This window comes from Apostichopus japonicus, chromosome 20 (assembly GCF_037975245.1).
Source record: "Apostichopus japonicus isolate 1M-3 chromosome 20, ASM3797524v1, whole genome shotgun sequence".
Lineage (NCBI taxonomy): Eukaryota > Metazoa > Echinodermata > Holothuroidea > Aspidochirotida > Stichopodidae > Apostichopus > Apostichopus japonicus.
In genome coordinates this window covers 32,988,004-33,011,559 of record NC_092580.1, presented here as the reverse complement: position 1 = coordinate 33,011,559, position 23,556 = coordinate 32,988,004, and the positions used below count along the sequence as shown (strand labels likewise).

The following is a 23,556-nucleotide window of genomic DNA, read 5'->3' as shown; positions in this document are numbered from 1 at the left end:
CCATCTAGAAGTAAGGTTTTGATTTAATAGCATTCTGTGGTCAACCTTATGTGAAACATTAGTTTATTTTAACCAGGTTAAGAGGTACACAGTGCACAATTGATAATACAGTTATATTATATAGGTGATCATTTCCATGCCTCAAGTATAGAATAAATAAATTAGTAAAATGTGAGGGCATATCTTAGAAAATGATTCTTTTGAATAAATATTAATAACAGGATTTTGCACAATTTTTGAAAGTAAAAATGTGTGCATTGTGTTTAAAAAAAAGTGGCACCACAAAGAATGCAATGTTCCTTCCCCTCTCCCTCCCACTCCCCTAGTTGCACCCCCTTTCGTAATGAACAAAAGAATAATTCCTAAAACTGGTTCAGATATCTTAGCTCCGTTTTGTCACATCTTCCTAAAATTGAAACAGATTCAGGATACACTTTAAATCATTGAGTTTGTCCCATCCCCCCACCCCCCCCCCCCCCCGTATATAACTGACTGGCTGTATGGCAGTTTCTAAGCTGGATGATTGCTTGTTTATGTGAAAAATTCTCATAATCACATTTGAAACCATTAAATCACTTCGCTTCAGCTAGTTGCTTTGGTGGCTTTTATGTTTGCTAGATACGTTTAATCTCGTTTCGGCATTTCAGGGGTGATGCATTTTCAAATGGTCTAAAGAATTTTGCAAGTACCGCAGTGATACAGCTTAAAACCCATCAAAATGGTTGGAAATTATTTGTCTCATTTGATGGGGATATGGAGGCCGACGAAGCAATAATGGAGAAGAGGGAGTAATGTATTTATCTGAGACTAATAAACTAGGTCAACTTGAAATCTATTTCCCACTTTAAATAAATTGTAAAGTCAATTGGACTCAGTGCTTTTTCCTTGAGGCTAGAATTGATCAATCAGCTGAAGGTACGGACATAATCCTTAGCAAAATGATAACATAGAATATAATTGCCCTCGCTGTGCACCTCTCCTGACAGATCTTAATAAATAAATCCAGTGATCTCAACTTGGAAGTATGGTGATCGACCAAAGAGAGGTGTAATATAATGTGTAGAGAGAGTGAGAGTTTAATGTTGTTCAGATATGTCATCAGGCCTGTAATCAGTCTGATGAAAGTAAACCTAGGTTAGTTAAGGTATAATGGGTGGTAAGTGTGGAATGCATATATCTGAGTCTCGGGCAACATGACTACATTCATTGTGTCATAGAATGTGTTATTGAACTCTATATATCTGTTAATACACTGATTACAATCAATCTTTGTGGGTTGGTTGTTGGTGTTAAGCCATGTGTCTGCACAATCTAATGTTCCCCCCTCCCACTCACTCCCATAAAAAAAACCCTCTCCCTTGACCATACAAGAATTTCACAAAGAGGACGGGATAGCCCCTTAGACCCCCTAAGGACCAAGGACGTACATCAGGCAAACATTTGTGCCCTCCCAAAACTTCAAACTCTGGCTATGGGTCCTGGCGGTCAGTAAGTTCCCAGCTATCCTATCTGACCCTGGTCACATTTGTGATAAATTGTGTGGTTGGTTCCACCTAGCAGAATTTCAATGCTTTATGCATTTGTAAATTCCTGTACTTGTAAGAGTTTAGAAATGTTGTCTGACCAAGTCCTTAGATTCCAGAATCAGTTAACGTGCCTGATTGCAGCCTGTGTACTGTGGTGTACTGTATGTAGTCCAAGTCCTACTGTATGTTCACGTATGAGATCTTCCAGACCTAGTTTAATTAATGCAGAAGCATTTTACCAATGAGTCATGTTAATGTCAGAATTTCATTTCAGATTTTATTTTTTTCTTCAGATCTGTTTATATATTACCACCACAAAGGACAGATATAAGTTACATATGGCTACTTTGTTATTATCGTTAGGACATACTTGTGGCTAAACTTACCATACATCATAACACTCTACAGCTGTTGTTTTGTCCATCCAATCTGTTTTTGTCTGTGACATTATTTACTATTGGGATTAAGCAGCAAATGCATTGGATTTTTTGCCCCTTATCTCTTGTGGTATATTTATAGCAATGTGCAGCCGTAGCTGTTCTTAATAGTTCTGAGGTAGCCAAAGACAAGATTGTGGTGGTTAAACTTTAGTATAGGCTGCAGCAAAACTCGTAAACATTACAAACTTGATTGCTTTATTGATTGAAGTCATGGGCATGTTGTTTACATCTTTGGTATGTAAACTTATAATGGACTCTACTAAATGAGTGAACTCAAATTTGAGCAGTGCATTGTGGGAAATATTTTCTCCAGTTATGGGCATGAGAATCAACTTTCAACATCATTGTTTGGACTAGTGGTCTTAATACAGGAAGTATTTGTCTGTTGTCAGCTAATGAATAGGAGATAACTGAGGACTGACTTGAGGAGAATGTGAAGAGGGGATGGGAGGGGGAGGGGATGGGAGGGGGGATGGGTGGGTTATGTGCTTCTTATTCAACTTCTTTGAGGAAGCTTGTCATTTGGAGACTATAATGAAGCTGGAATAGGTAATTTGGGCTTCAAAACTGCTCTGCTCCTTAAATGCTTCCATGAGCATGCCAGTTCAAGAGGAAAAAGTGTGTGGGTGGGGACTCCAGCATGATATCTGGAAAGTACATGTAACTTGTAACTTTGGATGAGGCAAAGGCACTTGAACAACTACTTGAAATGGCTTCTGGTTTACTTCTTCAAGTAAATTGATAAGTTTGTAAGTGGGGTTCAGATGCTAGTGTGCAAGAGCACAAAGACATGAGGATTGGGTACACAACCCACAGTAGCTATAGCAAGAGTCTTTGTCTAAGGAGGATTAATATCTTTCTCTCTTCTCCTAACATTTTATCAGTATCCTGAAGATCAATGTACAGGTCTGTAACCTAGATTTGTAGGTTGTGTTTGGTGTAGATCCTCTGTGGAAATCCATACCTCAAATAGGTTGAAAACATTTGCTACTGTACCTACTGTAGTAAGGTGAACAATTTGCAATGTAGTTGAAGCATGTCACTCTTAACTGGATGTCAGGTTTATGCTGTCAAATGTCAAAGGAGATCCATAGAATTAAAAAATGGAATATTCCCAGGATAGTAATTCTTGAACTTGTTTTCCATTTCCCTATGAGTCCACCCCCCCCCCCCCCTCCATTTTGATGGTTGATAAAGAAGTATGAAGGAAACATTAAATACCCTTGACTCCTGTCAAAATATTCTGACTATTTAATCCCTCTCTCTCTTGTTCTCACAAAGCTTTGACACACTCTAGATGTGATTGTTGTTATCTTGCTGAATACCAAATCACATTCCAAGGGAGGCAAGGTTATTAAAACTGGGATGTGTTTCTTTCTGATTTCAAGTAAAGATACATTACAAAAGGTCACCAGAAATTGTTTTATTTGTACTTATTAGTTGTCAAACATTACAAATGTTACATCCTGATCAAAAGTAGGGGAAATTTTTCCCCCTTTCACATTTTTCTGTAGTATTTTACTCCATCTTCCTCTTTTGCCTGTCAGAGGAAGCCACCAGTTCCGCATTCCAATGATTTGTCGGGAGAGATCTTAGTATCGTACGATCGAGTTGTAAGTTTTGTGAACATCAACTTACTAAACATATCATTGATAGCTTGTGGAATGTACTATGATTCTATCATTGAAAATCCAAACTGGAATGCTTTCCCAATTGAAACCCAAACTAATTCTCTCATTAATGGTCTCCTACAAACTGACCTTGCCTGCTACAGTCTGTTGTACAGCACCTTTCAATTCTTAGAAGATTTTAATAAATGTTGTAATATATACGACATTTTGTTTATGCAAACTTGTTTATCTCCATGTAACCCAATCAGCGTGCAGATTTGTGATGTTTGTTGGAAGTACATGACTCTTCTAATCGATTGATTTATCTAAAGCAGTCGTGTACAGTATGTACCGTCCTAGTCCCCCAGACTAGCATGTACAGTTTGACCGATCTTACTTTGACTGTCCCGGTTGCACTCTCCACCTTATCTGTATGTTTTACTCGCTTAGTCATCAGTTGATTAAAAGTTATCAGAAGATATAACAGCCTGGATGGTTATATTGGTTTGTAGCTTGCGTCTATGACCAAATTGAATGTTAGTCACGTTTAAATAAAATCAGGGAAGAGTCGATCTTGGCTCGTAATGGCTCCAAAGAAAATTATCCCGGCTCACGTGACTTGAGAAAATGATGCCAGTGTTTTTGTCGCAAGTTTCTGTAGAAAGTGTGACTGAAAGTTGGTACTCTGTCAGCCATATCCTGATTTATTAATATGATTCAGTGATTCTGTTTATATCTTCTTGCCATTTAACATCAACTTTCCTTATAATAGGATTTTATTTACAAGTGGAGAGCATGTCAGAAAATATTTCATGTGTATGGTGTACATATCGTAAAAAGTTCATGAGTAAAGGACCTTTCGTATATAATGGTGCTTTGCTGAGTGAGATATTTCAAAATAAGGAGAATTTTAGGGGTAAAAACAGAATTGAATAGGAAAGTAGTTAACTAATTATCAGCGTATTTGTCTAGATGAATAAAATGTACTACTACTAATGTTAAGGAGAACAACTGTTCGTAATATTTCTCAAACCAAAACAAAAGGTGATCGAATTTTCCTTTCTTTACAAGATAAGTGATTACAATGAATCACCTACATCACACAGCATATATCAGTGTATCTACTGCTAGGTGATTATGGTATTGGCTTCATTGTAGAGCATAGAATGAAACATACTAGGGGTGATTACATTCTCCTAAAGGTAAGTGATTACAATAAATCACCTACATCACACAGCATACATTAGTATGTCTACTGCTAGGTGATTATGGTAGTGGCTTCATTGCACAGCATATAAAATGATACATGCTAGAAGGTGATTACATTCTCCTAAAGGTAAGTGATTACAATAAATCACCTACATCACACAGCATACATTAGTATGTCTACTGCTAGGTGATTATGGTAGTGGCTTCATTGCACAGCATATAAAATGATACATGCTAGAAGGTGATTACATTCTCCTAAAGGTAAGTGATTACAATCAATCACCTACATCACACAGCATACATTAGTATGTCTACTGCTAGGTGATTATGGTAGTGGCTTCATTGCACAGCATATAAAATGATACATGCTAGAAGGTGATTACATTCTCCTAAAGGTAAGTGATTACAATCAATCACCTACATCACACAGCATACATTAGTATGTCTACTGCTAGGTGATTATGGTAGTGGCTTCATTGTACAGCATATAAACGGTACATACTAGACGGTGATTGCATTCACCATAAGGTAAGTGATTACAATCAATCACCTACATCACACAGCATATATGAGTATATCTACTGCTAGGTGATTGCATGCCCCTTTTCTTACAAAACTTCTCTTTTCAGGGAATTCTTGGATAGCTTGCCCTGCTCCCTGTCTCTTAAACTGGACCCATCCTCTCCACCAAGCTGCGTTGCGTAGTGACTCAGCGATGATATGTAGACTTATAGAAGAGAAAACAGACCCCAACGTCTGTGACGACAAAGATGGCTCCACACCTTTATTTGTCTCTGCTTTGGTAGGCAGTGACGGTAAGTCATAGTCAAAACATTTCTTTTATTATAGCTTGAAATAGCTGTTTGCTTCTGCTTGGCCAAATCCAGCAATTTTATGGAACCCTTAGAACTATGTCACACTAGAATATTGCTGTTTATCAAATTATCAAAGATGGCTCCATACCTTTATTTGTCTCTGCTTTGGAAGGCATTGAGGGTAAGTCATAGTCTCAAAACCTTTCTTTAATTATTAAAGCTGAAAAAAGCTGTTTGCTTCTGCTTACCCAAAAATCCCGGAGCAATTTTATGGAACCCTTAAAGACTACTAAACACAAGAATATTGCGGTTTATCAATTTAGTTAGACTAACCTATGGACTTGTTTGCCATTTGAAAGTTTGTAAGTGTATATAACTGCTTTGGATTCTAATAATTTGGTCACCCAGATATTATTTCAGATCATAAATCATAAATATGCAAAAATGGAAAATCAGAAACTTAAGCATGATGTTTGGCTCTCTTGTCATCATTAGATGTACTGGACATATTTGACTAGTTGGATAATCATAGCACTGGAATTGTGACAAGCTTGATAAATATCCTGAATTAATAGATGTTGTTTGAATAATTACCCATAGTGCATCTGTGAAGCTCTGCTCAAAATTCAGCAGCAACATAATCAGATCAGTTGCTAAGGATCGGTTAAAATCTTTCTGATTATGTCTCCAGATCTGCCTACAAATCCATAGTTGGTCTGTAAGTGATCAAGTGGGAATGATTTGTAGGTAACAGAATGTAACAGTAATACGTACCTTTTACTATATAGTTAATGGAAACTATTATGTGTACTGTATATCAATCCTGTAATTTATCACGTTGTGTTTCGTTTCACACATGGATATCTCTCTTCCATTTAGGCCTAAAGGTTCCAAGGTATTGGGTGCTATCTAATTATCTTTCACGCTCGAACATATTTGCAATAAAAATTCCAGAATATGTCATTCAAATGAGAAGTATAAATCTCTCTCTGTGTGAGTGATCACAACTTTAGTTCATCTCTTTATGTTCGCTCCATATCTCATGCCCCATGACTTAAATATATTCAGTTATAAACAGACAAAGGAGGGCTGTACTTCTGCCATCTACCCCCCCCCCCCCCCCGCCCCCAGCACCTGCTCTCAGCACATCTACAATGAAATCATGAGATAGAATTGTACTTAAACTTCATTCAGAGGGTATTTTTTTTGATAAGTAAGAACAGGGTGAATGAGGTACATGATAAGATGTGCTGTCTTTGAAAGTTGGAAAATCCTCTACCATCTAAAGTGAATATGTATGTGAAGCAACATATAGTTTCTTACAAATCAAACATTCTCTTTCTATATTTATTGACTTTTTAGACAAAAGTTTCATTCTCTATGTTTATATTGGCAATTTCAAGTACTATTTCCTGACTTGTCTTGATATAATTTTCATCATACGATGGTAAAAATAACTTTATGATCCGTGAGTCATCATCTTCAGATAACTTGCTAGTGTTCAATTTTTTAGAACCTCTTAAAAATAGATTGATGACACTTTTCCTAAAAGCTATCTTTAGCAGATACAAGTAATAGAAGTTGTTTTATGTTTCTGAAAAAAAAAAAAAATTGCGTATGAAAAATGATGTGATTATAAATAAAGGTGCATCTTAGAATAGCCAATCATCACCATTTATCTCAAAGCTTATATTGAATATTCCACTGATGACCAGTGAGAAACAGAAATGAAATATAAAGAGTTGTCATATTTCCCATTTTCAAATCATCTTTTACTTCCTGTTGTGTGTCATTGCCTGAGGTGGATCTAAACTGAAGATTTAAGATCAGCTTCCAACTTAAAGTAACATGTACAATACTTAATATGCGATTTGCTGTAAAGCTTCCCTCTTCAGTCTGACATGATTCCTTTCAGATTTAGCATTTGATATGCAAATATCTGATGTAGGTGTTGTTATATAATTATGTGGTCTCTTTGTTTTTCACTCACTGTCACTCCCAGTGAATTATTTTTTTGTAACATAATTTTAAGATGGATATGTTAAATTTTCCTTTACTTGTTGTATATGAGAGAGACTGCAGTCATCTGGTCTGAGGATACATTGTTTATTTTCTATGATGGAATTGCTTTGGATTTGCTTTTTTTTTTAATTGTTTTTTAATTTTTATTATATGTGTTTTTTCTTTACCAGAAGAAAGAATTTTCATCTTTAGAACAGTGTCAACTTGCACACTACTAATTTTTTCTTTTTTTAAAAAATTAAATTGTTTTAACTCACTTTTACAAAATAGTTGAAAACTAAATGAATGCTTTTTGGTACTTGCTTTTGAACTAAAACTGAGCTTTACAAAAGATACATAATTCTGTTTTTGACCTGTATAATGTCATCCTGCATGCTGTACTAATGCAACCAAGACAATTTTAATCACAATAAAAAATAAATATAACAGTAAGAAAATGTAAATAAATAATAAAACAATAACAAAAGAAGAGATTCTAATATTAAAGATATTTTTACACTTTAACAGCAGTGTACCTGTCATATTCTCACCCCCCCCCCCTTCCTCACTCATTATATCACTTTAATCAATTTAAGCATTTTCAAGGGTTAATGCTCTCTGCCTCTAATCAAGATTAAGTGTTGACCAGTGTCTTCAAAATTAGTTCTCCAAACAAATTCTTGGACGATGTAAAAATGTTGAGTGTGCCATCGGTGGAATCTGGAAGCATAGATGCGATATTTGATTGGCCAACTTTTTAGAGTCTCGGGCAATGCGGGTCGTGTTCGGCTTCCAAATTATTCCAAAGTGATTAAGCTGGTCAGTGGCATCGCCAATTTTCTTCTTTGAGCTGGAAAATAAGGAACACGTGAGATGTTTGAAGAGGGGAAAAAAAGACCCCAAATGACTTTAATATGCAAGTCAACATTTTGATGGGGATGTGTTGGTTCAATCAACTCCCTTGTGAGTCATACTGAAGCAATTGTGTCTTTAATTTAGGAATTTGTGAATGGATGAAAAGTAATTAAATGCCAAGTCTAACTTTAAACAAAAGTTTAAAAATTGATCGTGGAAAACTGTCCAGGCAATGGTTATACGGAAGAAGTGTGTGGTAGTAGATATAAATTATCATGTGTGGTTTAGAGAGTCACATGACTGTGTAGAAAATTAAAATGTTTGCAATTTGATTTTATACCAGTGACAGGATTTGTCCCATTAAAGACCAGTAAAGAAGTAACAAAGGGATTGTCTGAATGCAGGTTATTAATGAATGCATTCTTATTTTAGCTTCTTAAGTTGATATTCATAAATATTTGGATGCCATGGCACTCTTTCATAGCAATGTGGTTCATGAGCTTAAACTGCTCAAGCTTCACTTCAAATATTGCAGTAAAAGTTGAAAGCTTTCAAATTTTTCAATTTGCTTTTATATGACATAATTTTCATTATACTGGTACGAAAAGTGTCAGAATGTTGCAGTTTTGAGAAGAGATTTGAATTTGTTAATTATTTGCTCATTATGTTTAGGTAGGGAAAAAAATCTAACATGATGGTTGAGTTTTAACAATTATAATCTTATTTTGACTATAAATATACAGTAGCTTTAAAAAAAAAGTAGCAGATGAAACCTCAAAATTACCAAAATCTATAGTAACAATGGTAAATAGTGTTTTAACTTGTAATCTGAGGGAGACTGCATCTAGAAAACAAGCATTCCAGATACCACTTGGTATTCTCCCTCTTCCCCTCTCCTCCCCCCTCCCCCCTCCCCCCTCCCCCCCCCCCCCACCATTGCCCTTTTCCCTACTCACTGTTAAGATATGTCAAACTCATCTTCTGTTATGAATGAAAGTATGCAGTGTTTTGGTTTTGAAGCACTGAGTTTCTGAGATGTTTAAATTGTGCAGGCTCAGTAGTGGAAGTTTTTGGTTTTAGGTTCTTTCTTTCACAACTTTCTGCTTTCAAAGGTTTTGTTGGCTGGAGTGGACTGGAATGCTTGTAAAAATGTATATTTGTATGCGAAATAAATTTACAAATTTTTTGTTGGTTAGGATGTGAACTGAAATAAATCATTACTAAGAACCAGCAGTTATAAGCTCGTATTACTCTAGAAATAATCATAACTTCTTTATACAGTGATTAAGTTACGCTTCTATTGACCTCCTGATTGTTAACTATTTCCAATTCTTTCTTTTCTATTTCTTCCACAGAATGTTTAGAATTACTATTAAATTTAGGAGGCAATTGTTCTGTTTCTGAAGAGCATGGGTTCACGCCTCTGCATGCTGCTGCATATGAAGGCCATGTTAAGTGAGTTTGATAAGATTTGATCAATCTTCATAGGGATACCAGATGAGAGGTTTGGGAGGAAGGGGGTAGGGGGAGGGGGATGGAGAGGAGGGGGGGTTGTGATGGTGGGGAGCTGAAATGATTCCATCAAGAGTGTACATTAATGACAAATTATTGTCCCCTTCTGGGAGGATTCTAGTCAGGCTAGTTTCCAGTGAGCCAAATCCTCTTGCCCACCATCCTCCCCACTTGTACTTGGCACTCCATGTGTATCGTATGCCAATCTAGAATAATGAAAACAAAATTATTTGCCAATTTTAATGACTTTGCAGGAAAATTCTTCTACCATATTTTAGAGTGTGATGATAAGTTTGAAATGTGTCCTAGGCTTTGGAGGAAGATCATTAATATGTTATATTTCAAGATCTATCAGATTATTCGGCCAATCAATGTCATTTTGTTCTGGTCACTTACAATCAGATCATTTATGGATTATATTGGTTATCAACACCTACTTCAGTGATTTCATCTCTTGCTCTCTGCCAGATGCTGCAAGCTGCTCATTGACCATGGGTCAAAGGTCAACAGTCCTGATGACCAGGACTGGTTGCCCATTCATTGGGCTGTGGTCAAAGGTCACACAGACTGTGTCAGGATCCTCTCTAACAAAGGAGCCAACTTGAGTAGTACTACAAAGGTGAGTAGAAGGGTTATACAGAGCAAATGTCATAAAGATGAAGCCTGGTGGTTGTTTTCCTCTTCATAGGAAAGGTCACAAACTTAAAATGGCTTTAACAATTGAAATCATTTCATTATTCAAACGTGTATTAATTTAACATTTTTAGAAGTAAAGTATTTTAATGTTGTTCAAAGGCAGAGATTTTTGGATTGTATAAAAGCAACAAGTCAATATAATAATCAATTTATCAATGATTCTTTAATTACATCAATGTACTGAGGTATTCTAATTTATGATTGCTCGGTGGTTATAACAGTCTCTCATTTTATTGTATTCTGTGTGATTCTCAGATGAGCAAATACAGAAAAGCCTAGTTGATTGAATCTGATCTGAATAAATGGTAAAAATAAAATTGCAAAGTTGAGATCTTTCTGACTGTACTGTATGTATGTGAATTACAGCATGTTTCCAATCATTTTATTGCTGTAGCTCTGAGTGTGGAATCATCCATAGGGAAACATTTGATGAAGCTGTTATGGATTCATATCATTCTTTGCATATTTGTGGTGTTCTAGATAGCAATAAGAAAGAAAGTAAATAAAATAACGAAACAGAGAAATGTGTCCTCCGATACAACCCACTTCCTAAAATATCTGAGCAATATGTAACGTAAAGTTAAATAAGTGATTACACAGTAAGGCTTTAACATTTTATCTCACCTTGAAAATGAGGTTTATTTTAATGGGCATGTTTATTAAATGTATTTTCTTTTTGAATCTGTCCATTACAGACAGGGTGGACAGTGTTCCATATAGCAGCCAGGTTTGGCCAAACTGAATGTCTGAAAAGTTTGCTTGACTTGCTTAGAAGTGAAAATCATAATTCTCGAGACAACAACTACAACCCATTAGATAATAATAAGCTGGAATCCTTGGTGACCGCTGCTGACCAGGATAGCTGGACAGTGGCCCACCTCCTGGCATCTGCAGGGAACCTGGTGAGTACGAAATAATGCCGTCAAGATACCTGAAAACATAGTACTATTAAACTGGTGTTAAAATGCAACCTGCACTAACTGTAGGACTTTCACTATTAATGGTCTCTGTCGAGTGCAAGTCATATATATCTCAGGAACATGGAAGATTAGTCGGCAACTAAGATAAAAACAAAGCAGTGACAGCCAGACCTTTCATAAAACTTGATACTATCAAAAACCTCAAGATGAAATTCAACTGTTCAATATGCCACGTCAGAATTCCATTTACCTTTTTACCCCAATAGTGCTAGATGAGCTAAAACGGTCACAAGTTGTCAATAATACTGCTTAAAATGCACCTTTGATGGTTCTTTGACAATTTGGAATCTATTTACATGGGGTTTATCCTATTTGTTTAGACCTGTTGTCATAGTAACACAGACTGACACATTCGGTCTTTTCACTGAATTTTGACATCATTAAGATGTATGCTTCTCTCTACTCCACTGTATGATCCATTTATTAGATTAATTTACATCATACCAACAACACACACCTTCTCGGATTAAGACTGTCCTTCTGTGAATCCTTCCATCAGTTAATGTGTCTATCATTGCGCTCGATGTATGTGAACTATGAATACATACAAGAAGCTCTCGCACGTTCATATTTTAATATTCCAAACCGATATTGTCTGTCTAGACTAAAATGTTCAGTACAACCTGGGTATTGTGTGTCTTCACTCTGACTAAACTTGACTAGTTTCATGAATCAATAATGAATCCGATATGAGATGAGTCTTGCAAATCAAGTTAATTATTAAACAATGCTCTGTATTATTATTATTATGATTATTATGATTCCACTGCCTGTATTAAGGGCTATGTCATTAATCATGCTCACTAATATCATGAATAGAGAGATTATATCCAGATTTCTCCTCAGATGAATCATTTATTGGCAGGCTTTTGTCTCATATTCGGCAATTAGCCAAGAGTTTAGTATAAAGGAGCGTACCATTGGCAGACTCTCACTTGTTGGTTCGTTGCATATGGTAGTGTGAGGGGAGGGGGGGGTAGGGGGTGAGGATTAATGATAGAGAGAGGATACGCCAGGTAAATGTCTTATCATCTAATTGTTGATTTTGTGGTGATATTTAGGTTTCCCTACCTTCCAGTCTTTGTCATATCTCACATAATTTATTCTTTATCAATTTCTTTGTCATTTAAGCACGGTTTGAAAATCCTGCATGATGCCAAGCTTCTATGCCTTACAGTGAAAGATCAGTGGAATCGAACACCAATGGACATTGCATCTGATGCCTGTAAAAAATACCTCAACTCATTAGGTCAGTCTCAATAACATTTTTTTTATTATTATTTTTTTTTTATTTTTTTTTTTATACTATTGTCATCTTTAATGAGGGTAGTCCTGCCTGGTTCTCTACATAAGGATATTTTCATTGTAAAATATACAACTTCGGAAAAATTAACATTGATGGTATAGTTGTGTAATTCAAAATTTAGAAAAAAGGGGAATGGGGCCGGGAAGGGGGCAGGAAGTGAGGGAGAAGAGCTGGAAATAATTGAGCTTTTCCTTTGTCTTTATTATTTTTTTTTCATATCTGAATGCCATATATACAAGTATGGCAGCATTATGTACACAGAGGAAAGCTTTCTATGTAGTATGGTGTTATAAAATGGAAATGAAACCCTTAAAACTGTTGCACTATTATAATTTGGTGGTTGGGGTATAGGGCATGATGTTAGTGATGGTTGATTAAGGTGCTGTCAAAGATAGGATTATTATTGTCTGCCTTCATTTAAAGACTGATTCCTTTCTTCTACCTATCCAAATCTTGAGGTTAGTAAGATTGAATATCAGGATAATAGAGTATTCAACTTTGATCCTTTAATCTTTATTTATAATCTTTCCTTTTTTGTCTCCCATCTCTCATAAAGTTGGAACTAATGTACAACTTATTCTGGATGTCACAAGCGCCCCATCAAAGCTGGACATATCACCTCACGGGAAAAGGCCCAACAACAAGACACACTTTACAATCGGTTCCGTAACCGTCGGACCATCTATGTCCTGGGAGGAGTTTCACAATAGTTTAACCAAAGTGCTCTCGTCTCACTGTCAGGTAAGATGCATGAATGGGGAGGAACATGTGAGGTCACTGTGAGGTCACTGTCTCATGGCTGCAGTCTGCTGAAGATAGCTGTATGATAGGTGTAGTGTAGCATAGATATAACTAAATCAGGCTATTTCACTTCCCATTTATCCTCCTTCCACCCCTCCACCCACCCCCCCTCCCTACACCGCCCAAACACCCCACACATTTTCCTGCCCAACCAATTAGATATCGTTGGGAAGGGAACGGAGGGGTAAGGAGCTTGTGAATTCTTTGTACATTTTGGAGATAGAAAAGAGCAATTGCTAGATGTCAGATAGTGCACCTCCAGTTAAATCATACTGTCTGAAAATTAACAAGTAAACAAATATGGGGTTTCATAAGTGAATGGCACAGCAAGAGGAACAGAAGTGGGTTAAGAGTTAAAATCTTACTTTTGATGAAATTAACTTAAATTATGATTTGTCATGGTTTACAAAAACTGTCAAGTTTATATTAATAGTTATTTTCAATCTCACATGCTGCTCTTAAAAACAACAGCAGTTCTCATCTTCCTAGTAAAATTTCCCTTTTCCAGTTTTCTTTGAAAATTACAAAGGTGGTTCATCCCACTGTGTTTGTAAATGTGATTTTGCCTCCGGTCTGTTTTAGTTCATGATTTGATGCTCCATATAATATCATCTTTTATATTCTACAAAGGAGGAATCTGCCAATTTTATAATTGAAACTCCAAGTTCCATTTATTATCATTCAAAAGAATCACTGTGTTTTGCAGTTTCTCGCACTCTCTGAAGTTCACTGCTGTCTGCCTGTGTTCGCACTCTCAGTCAAATACCTGTATAGTTCCTGGCGTTTTCTTTAAATCTGGTTTGATTAAGCAATCGATAAGTATTCCCCTGAGTCGGTAATCTAACAAGATTTGTGTCATGGATGTTGCGTAAATACCCCGGAGCCTGTATAAACACTGGCAGCGGAGTCCAGGTCTAAACTGCTCTGTGTTCACCGTCTGGTTCAGCCGTTATCTGTGGTCATTGTACAGATAATGATAAGGAGATTTCAAATGGTCTATTGACTCTTATATTCTGAGTAGCCAAGCTCTGGTTCAGGAGGGACAGGGTTGTGCAAGTCAATGAGGGTACAGTGTGGGTGAGGGATTAGACTAGAGCTTGAGCTCCCTAGGGGATTAACAGGGGTGAGGATTAAGGAGCCACTTATTGAGGAAAGGGAAGTGGACTTGTTTTCATTTGATTTAATAGCTGGAGGGTTTATTCTTTTGAAGGTCAAGTATTTTGATGATAATGGATTGAAAATAAGTGAGAGGAATAGGTTATGGAGAGTGAGAAAGGGGAAGGTAATATATTTAATAAAAAGGTCATTTGACTTTTGAAGAACTGTTTAGTGGAATAGATGTAGTTATATGATGAAACCTGCTCTCTGTGATATTGCAAGTATCCATAAATATGCAAATTATGTACAAAAAAATATAAAACTATGGTTTAAGTAACATCAACAGAGTAAACATGCTTCTGCTGTCTTAAGACACTTGCATAATTGTGTGTAATAAAATACATGGCAAGTCTTAATTGTAATTTTCCTGATTTATTTATCATTGGCAAAGTATTAAAGATCCACCCTATCTATATATTTCGTCTGTCATAGTAATACATTGCTTATGTAGTATGCACTCTAACATCATAGGTGCTTCATCACCAGATATTTGTTGCCAACCCAGTTGTCCCCTCATATGAAAATCTGCCCTTTAGTAAGACCAGGGAGTTGTTATAACTCCCTGGTAAGACTGATGCTCATTTTTTGCCACTGGCCACTTCTGCACCTTTCAAGGTTTATTAGTCTGCAACATTAGCCTGTGTGTTACATAATCAATTCACCTAGCCTAGCAAAGGAAATGAGTTTGGAAAAGTAACTTCCTCAGCTCAAATTTCCAGTGATCTACCACAAGAGCCAAATAAAATGCCCGAGGCAGGGAAACTGTTATGGCAGTGGTATTAAAGGGTGCATTTTCAAATGCTCCCTCCCCTCCACACCCCCACATGCCATCCCACCCCACTACACCAAGAACCTGCTGTACTGTATGTGCATGATTTTTTCTATTTCCTATTCCCCATAATTTTGATGATGCTATTATTTTTCAAATATGTCAGTGCTTTAATTAACCAATTTAATGAGACTGTCTGCGAGATTTTCTTTACAATTTCTTATATTTTACTTGAATTTCAGTTTCTAAACTCTATCGTGCGAGAAAACAAATCTGATAACGGAGACGATTCTTACGACCCACCTCAAGGTCTGGGCATAAATAGTAAAAGTATCAAGGCTCTTAGAAGTGGTAAGTTCACTTAATAGCATTTAAACTAGTAAGTAGTTACATGCATTACTGGTCTCATTGACCTCAACAACTGGGAGGTATTCTCTCTGTTTGCTGTTTATTATTGGTGTTTATTCAAACAGACAATAGATAGGACTGGTTAATTACCAGTATGTTTAGGTTTACCCCTCCCTCTACCCTGTGGCATTGCTCCCCAAGGTCCCCAGTTCATAATGTCCCCAGTTCAAGTCACTCCAAGATTAATGTATGTCGTCCAGTTACAGAGTTGTTTACAATTGACAATTCATAATCATGGACGTTAAATATGAATGTAAGAGACTGACTTCGGTCAGCTTGCGGCTTTGACAAGCCAATGAGGCTTCTTCGCAAGTTCCTGCTTGCAGGAGGATCTAGTATACATATATACATACATATATACAAGTCTATCATTGTCTACATCCTCAAAGGAAGCTTACTTCATTCAATACTGTTGGAAGTATTTAATTGTCGGATGCTATCTTAAAATAATCTTTAAAATAATTCCTAAACTTAACTGTTACCCTTCCAGTGTACTGGACTATTACTTTGAAAATTTACACTCTGGTGCTGCTGTCCCCCCTTTCTGTTACTCTCATGAAAGGTTTCTCTCTGTTTTTCTGATCCATGAACTGTTCTCTCTGCTTTTCCGATCCGTGAACTGATCTCTCTGCTTTTCCGATCCGTGAACTGTTCTCTCTGCTTTCTTGATCCGTGAACTGTTCTCTCTGCTTTTTCTGATCCGTGAACTGTTCTCTCTGCTCTTCCGATCCATGAACTGTTCTCTCTGTTTTTCCGATCCGTGAACTGTTCTCTCTGCTTTTCTGATCCGTGAACTGTTCTCTCTCTGCTTTTCTGATCCGTGAACTGTTCTCTCTGCTTTCTTGATCTGTGAACTGTTCTCTCTGCTTTTCTGATCCGTGAACTGTTCTCTCTGCTTTTCTGATCCGTGAACTGTTCTCTCTGCTTTTCCGATCCGTGAACTGTTCTCTCTGCTTTCTTGATCCGTGAACTGTTCTCTCTGCTTTTCCGATCCGTGAACTGTTCTCTCTGTTTTTCCGATCCGTGAACTGTTCTCTCTGCTTTTCCGATCCGTGAACTGTTCTCTCTGTTTTTCCGATCCGTGAACTGTTCTCTCTGCTTTTCTGATCCGTGAACTGTTCTCTCTGCTTTTCCGATCCGTGAACTGTTCTCTCTGCTTTTCCGATCCATGAACTGTTCTCTCTGTTTTTCCGATCCGTGAACTGTTCTCTCTGCTTTTCTGATCCGTGAACTGTTCTCTCTGTTTTTTCCGATCCATGAACTGTTCTCTCTGCTTTTCTGATCCATGAACTGTTCTCTCTGTTTTTCCGATCCATGAACTGTTCTCTCGGTTTTTATGATTCGTGAACTGTTCTCTCTGCTTTTCCGATCCATGAACTGTTCTCTCTGCTTTTCTGATCCATGAACTGTTCTCTCGGTTTTTACGATCCATGAACTGTTCTCTCTGCTTTCTTGATCCGTGAACTGTTCTCTCTGCTTTTCTGATCCGTGAACTGTTCTCTCTGCTTTTCTGATCCATGAACTGTTCTCTCTGCTTTTCTGATCCGTGAACTGTTCTCTCTGCTTTTCTGATCCATGAACTGTTCTTTCTGCATTCTTAATCTGTGAACTGTTCGCTCTGCTTTTCTGATCCGTGAACTGTTCTCTCTGCTTTTCTGATCCATGAACTGTTTACAGCTTCATCAGTCTTACAATATAATTGAAACCTATAATCAGCTTTATGATAAAATTCAATATAATACTATGTTTAATTTTTACCTATTGTTTAAATAGGATCCATGGAATGGTCAATTGGTCATAACCCTCTATGCACCCCTCCTGACCTCTTTAAGACATCATCTGTGGTCAACATCAAGTTAAATGGTGCCACAAGTGGATCCCTTGATCACTTGGCATATGAATCCATGATCCCGGTCGACACGTTACAAAACTACCTTCGTTTGGTACGTATGAGGTTAACAGCTGCTGCTGCACTTGTATATGGTATGATATATGTACCACAAGCGTGTGTGCAAGAACATTTAGTCGTGGGGGTGGGGGGGGGGAGGACAATAGGTGGTGAAGAAGGGAGTCAAAGGAGTGAAACTTTGTTTTAAACTGAAATATATATGTTAGTTTTGTACAGGCTGTTTGTAAAATGGATGATGGTGTACCATTTCTGTTTACCATCAGTTGATTTTGAGTTGACTGGTGTTTGAAGCTTTAAAAGTTGATATATTTTGGTGTTATCGAAACATGTTTTTATTATTTTGAAATATCGCGACATGATTAAATTCCTTGCCTTTTAATTTTTACCTCATCATAAATGCATCATTTAGAACATATTGTTAAAATATGAGCAAATGAAAATACAACCAGGCTTTCTTCTCTTAACTTGGGACAATTAATTATTAATAAGAGAGGAGGAAGAAGATAATTGGAGGATTGTTTTTTTTATGATAATTTTGAAATATCTTGAAATGATTAAATTCCTTGCCTTTTAATTTTTACCTCATCATAAATGCATCATTTAGAACATAGTGTTAAAATATGAGCAGAATGAAAATACAACCAGGCTTTCTTCTCTTAACTGGGGACAATTAATTATTAATAAGAGAGGAGGAAGAAGATAATTGGAGGATTGTTTTTTTTTTTTATAATTTTGAAATATTGTGACATGATTAAATTCCTTACCTTTTAATTTTTACCTGATCATAATGCATCATTTAGAACATATTGTTAAAATATGAGCAGATGAAAATACAACCAGGCTTTCTTCTCTTAACTTGGGACAATTAATTATTAATAAGAGAGGAGGAAGAAGATAATTGGAGGGAACAATTTTTATTTTTTATTTTTGCAGATTGAACAATACAAAAGAGTTATATTCTATGGCCCTGTGGGATGTGGCAAAACTCATCTTGTTTTCAAGATGGCGGAGGTTGTCAAGGTAACGAGGCCAGATTTTGCTTCCAAAAGCAGAGCATTCCTTTACTTGGAATTAGGACAGAAATTGTGCTACTGTTTCCAATTATTAGTCCTTTTGTCCATTGTTTTCCATCTGCAGGGTATGACTTTGACAAACAATAGGCATTTATGTTTCTATATAAGTGATGACTTCCAATACCTTTGTTTGGCTCGAACCACTTTCAAATTTATCAGTAGATGTTGTGTATGATTCAATCTGTCTGCCTGTTTGTTTGTTTATTAGTCTGTCTGTCTTACTACCTGTTTCTTTGTTTATATATTTGTCTGTCTGCCTGTTTGTTTGTTTATTGGTCTGTCTGTCTTCTACCTGTTTCTTTATTTGTCTGTCTGTCTGCCTGTGTGTTAGTTTATTGGTTTGTCTGTCTGCCTGTGTGTTAGTTTATTGGTCTGTCTGTCTGTCTTTCTACCTGTTTGTTTGTTTGTTGGTCTCTGTGTATTGAGGCTTTACCATAAAGTTCATTGGTTGTTAGTTCTTAAGTGTGTGCACTCGTTTCATATATTTGATAAGTTGCATAAACAGGATCGTACAAGCTTTCATGTATAATTAGTGAGCTAATTTACTGTTATTTGTCTTATTTTTTACAGGCCAGACTTGAGGCAAATGGTCGTCATAGCGATATAACACTCATTCCATTGAATGCCAGAGTGACTCATAATGAATTTATCAAATTACTACATAATAAAGGTAAAATTATGTGTTCAAATGTGAATTATTATTAATATTACATTGTTTGTTTTTGGTAAATATCAAGGAAGCCATAGGGTATGTTCTACCATATCCTTTATACTAGATGTCATCCCAGGGTTATCCTTGCTTTTGGTGGAGGTAATTAAACAGGGCCTTTGAGGTCATGGCCAAATATGAAAACCTTGTAAAGCGTTAACATGCAAGATTCACAAAGCCTCTTGCCTTCTAGATAATATAGGTAATGCGCACACTGAAAGCTGGTTAAGATTTGTTGAATAGAAATTTGAGAATGCATTCCTGTTGCATTTCTATTTCAGTCAGGAGTCATAGTGTTTATTAATTTATTACAATTGTTCTCAAAGTGTTACCATTATTAATAGTTTGAAGTTTAATATTATGTTTCATTTAATAGTAATTTGGTCATAGCTTGTTGCTATCTTAATTTTATTCATTGGGTAGTTTTCATTAATATGAAAGAAACACTTTCTGTTTATTATAAACAATGGCAAACTGAGGGAATTGAAGAAAGTTTAATATTCTTCATTTTCAAAGGTTTCTTGGTTCCTACAAGTCACATGACATTCCACCCAAAGCCAAGCTGTCCTGTACTTATACTAGATGGCTTAGAAAAGATTACAATGTCAGAGGTCTTTGGTGACCTGTTACAATCATTGGAGCACCCAACCTCACCAACACCCATCAAGGTACCCAACAGTGGTTCCTCTAATTCCTACATCCTGAACAGAGAATGTGTCATCATTGGGGCTATGGATAGAGCTAGGTAAGTCTGTTTATCTCTTATATGGAGCAGAGGATGGGGGGGGGGGGGTTGAAGGGAAGAGGGGAGGGCAACACATATGGTTTTCTCCCCTTCTTTCTAACCACTTTCGTCATATTTTACGAGCTGTCTAACATAATTTTGTATGTTCAAAACTATCAACGAGTGGTAGATTTAAACCCATAAACAGTACAGGTATGCAATCCTGATCTGGATAAACAGTGATAAGAGGATATTAACAACTCATCTTATTACATTGGTTATGACTTCAATCTTTAAACTTCCAAATCCATTGCCAATATATCCTGAAGTGCTTTTCTTCATCTCCCTTTCTCTCCCTGCAGGCCTAGCGTTGATTTGTCCCTTCAACAACATCTTCGTTGGATTAGACTTCACTGGGAGCAAGAACCTGTCATCAGTCTACTTACCAGAAACCTCCTGCGTACTCTGGCAGATCGTCAGAAGAGCAGCATCCTGGAAGATGGCTCCTTGGAACCAATCACCTGGGTCTGTCAGGTTTGGCACAGCTTCAATGAGTCCCTGGTGCGACTGGGATTACCGGACCTGGTTCTGGGACCCAAGAAGTTCTTCGCATGTCCGTTTGGCACCGACATGGTCGAAGGAATTAGACGGTAAGTGAGACCTTAGAGAGGTGTCATCCTTCTAGAGTATGTGATCTAGAGAGATGTCATCCTTCTACCTGACACGTTTTGAGTTATTGGCTGTCAAAGAGGACCTCTTTTGTACATCAGAGCAAGTTAACAACTTCATAAATTAATATTGAGAAAAGCTAGAACCCTGAAATTTGTTTAGGTGTAAGAACTTTATACTTATAATTAAAGTATTAATCTCTGACAGCTCTAACATGGTTACTTTGGTAAACAGTTGGCATCAAAACCCCTTCCTCGTGCTGAATCGCAGCATGAAATAGTTGCAAATATATTATAGGAAAGCATTAATCATTATTTTGTATTGTTTGTACTAGACATAATAACCATATCACTAAAAATAGCATATTTCTTCATGAAATATACAAAACTTGAATATTTTGGCACTTTTAAGTTGACCTAACTCCACAAGACAATATTTTTGTAGCTTAATTTTTTATATTCCTGTTTTATGGGATAGACTCTATAGGCAGCTGTAATAGAAAGGTAGTAGGATGTTTAATTGCTGAGAAAGGAGACCTCATATGTCAAGAAAATGCCACAGTGACAACACATTGTGAAATTTCGAAGTGTGATAAATCGGCCAATTGTGAAGCAATGCAACTGAAATTTTCAGAATATGCTTATTTCATGGTGTTCCAAACATACACAAAATTTGGGAATTTTTGGAGAGGGTGCAGCAACAGCCATCCATGATTTGACACTGAATGAACATTAACATTGCATTTCAATTCGACAGTTGAGTACTTTAACTAAAATACTGAAGAAGGAATAGCAAGACTGCAGAATGTCTGTTTCTGGTACCTACCGTCCTCCTATATTAGGTTAGGAAAATGAGTATTGTAATCTAACTTTTAATCTTTAATAGTTAATATATGATTTTCTTTTGGCAGGTGGATGTGTCTGTTGTGGAACCATTCTCTTGCTCCAATGGTGGAGGAGGCCGTGCAACGAGGCGGGATGAGAAATACCTCCGATGATGTACCAGCCAAGGAAAAAGATAAAGTCGCCAACACTGCCCTCTATGTTCTTTTACAGAAAGCAGTCTTTCCCGGTTGTCCGGTTCCAGAACACGGTAAGAAGAAGCAGGGACTTAGGCGGATGTCATAGTATTGAGCATGTCAAAGAGTACCAGGATGTGGGGAGAGGGAGGGGGAGGAGGGGGAGGGGAGGAAGAGGTTGGAGGGGGCTTCATAAATAAAATCAGGAAGTATAGTTCTTTTTTTCAGGAATTTGAGTAAAATTCCTGTTTATTTTTTTGGTGGAGGAAGTGCCAATGTAATCAAATTTGTGTAAAGCATGTTTTGTTTAGAATTTATCACAGTTTTATTGTTTATTTCAGAGAGAGAAGACTACTTTTCAACTTTCCGAGGAGTAAATGCAACGCTGTCCCAGCTGAACAGTCTCAGTACTAACAACACCAGGAGACCGAGAAGAAGTAAAAGTATGGACCGGAATAGGACCAGCAATAAAGCTGCAGCCATCGCCAAACGGCAGATGTTACAGGAATATGCTGGCACTGGTAGGTATCGAGTCAAATACTAGAGGGGTTGGGATGGGTGAGGGATACGGCTAGATACTGAGGAGGAATAACAATATGGAACAGAGTAGAACTAACAATAATGCTGCAGCCATGGCCAAACGACAGATGTTACAGGAATATGCTGGCACTGGTAGGTATCGAGTCAAATAACTAGAAGGGTTGGGATGGGTGAGGGATACGGCTAGATACTGAGGAGGAATAACAATATGGAACAGAGTAGAACTAACAATAATGCTGCAGCCATGGCCAAACGGCAGATGTTACAGGAATATGCTGGCACTGGTAGGTATCTAGTCAAATACTAGAGGGGTTGGGATGGGTGAGGGATACGGGTAGATACAGAAGAGGAATAAGAATATGGACCAGAGTAAAACTAACAATAAAGCTGCAGCCATTGCCAAACGCCAGATGTTACAGGGATATGCTGGCACTGGTAGGTATCAAGTCAAACACCTCATGGACTAGATGGGTTTGGTTGGGTGAGACCTTTAAGGCTTTTAATGCTATGCATTGCAACAATAATAGTAGTCTTTGTATAATAAGTGCAAACTTCGATTGTTTATGTACCAATCCATGTTGCAAATATTTTCTTTCCTTCTTTCTCTTCAGAATCCAACAGGAACAGTCGATCTTTCATTCCAAGAAGAATTGGTACAGCATTTGCTAGAACAAGTCTATCACCCCCACCAGTGGCAGAGAAACCAAAAATAAGGTAAGATTGACTCTGAAAATAACTTTAATGATCTGACAATAAGTTACTCCTGAGGAACCTTTCTGCCTACTACACCTGCCTCCTTTAAACGGTTTTCAAGGTTTTTAGGCCATC

The 23,556-nt window shown here is 37.1% G+C and overlaps 1 protein-coding gene across 3 annotated transcripts in view; it reads left to right on the top strand.

Moving 5' to 3' along the window:
- The window catches only part of LOC139960985 (uncharacterized), a 91,368-nt gene that overhangs the window by 62,218 nt on the left and 5,594 nt on the right, over positions 1 to 23,556 (top strand). For all 3 annotated transcript variants that reach the window (XM_071959732.1, XM_071959735.1, XM_071959733.1), the window contains exons 6-20: positions 5,415 to 5,600; positions 9,812 to 9,911; positions 10,437 to 10,587; positions 11,360 to 11,566; positions 12,776 to 12,893; positions 13,507 to 13,691; positions 15,921 to 16,029; positions 17,860 to 18,029; positions 18,929 to 19,015; positions 19,639 to 19,738; positions 20,294 to 20,522; positions 20,864 to 21,151; positions 22,081 to 22,262; positions 22,530 to 22,709; positions 23,340 to 23,442. In XM_071959732.1, coding sequence (XP_071815833.1) covers positions 5,415 to 5,600; positions 9,812 to 9,911; positions 10,437 to 10,587; positions 11,360 to 11,566; positions 12,776 to 12,893; positions 13,507 to 13,691; positions 15,921 to 16,029; positions 17,860 to 18,029; positions 18,929 to 19,015; positions 19,639 to 19,738; positions 20,294 to 20,522; positions 20,864 to 21,151; positions 22,081 to 22,262; positions 22,530 to 22,709; positions 23,340 to 23,442 — 2,395 coding nt within the window. The remainder of the gene's footprint in view (positions 1 to 5,414; positions 5,601 to 9,811; positions 9,912 to 10,436; positions 10,588 to 11,359; positions 11,567 to 12,775; positions 12,894 to 13,506; positions 13,692 to 15,920; positions 16,030 to 17,859; positions 18,030 to 18,928; positions 19,016 to 19,638; positions 19,739 to 20,293; positions 20,523 to 20,863; positions 21,152 to 22,080; positions 22,263 to 22,529; positions 22,710 to 23,339; positions 23,443 to 23,556) is intronic.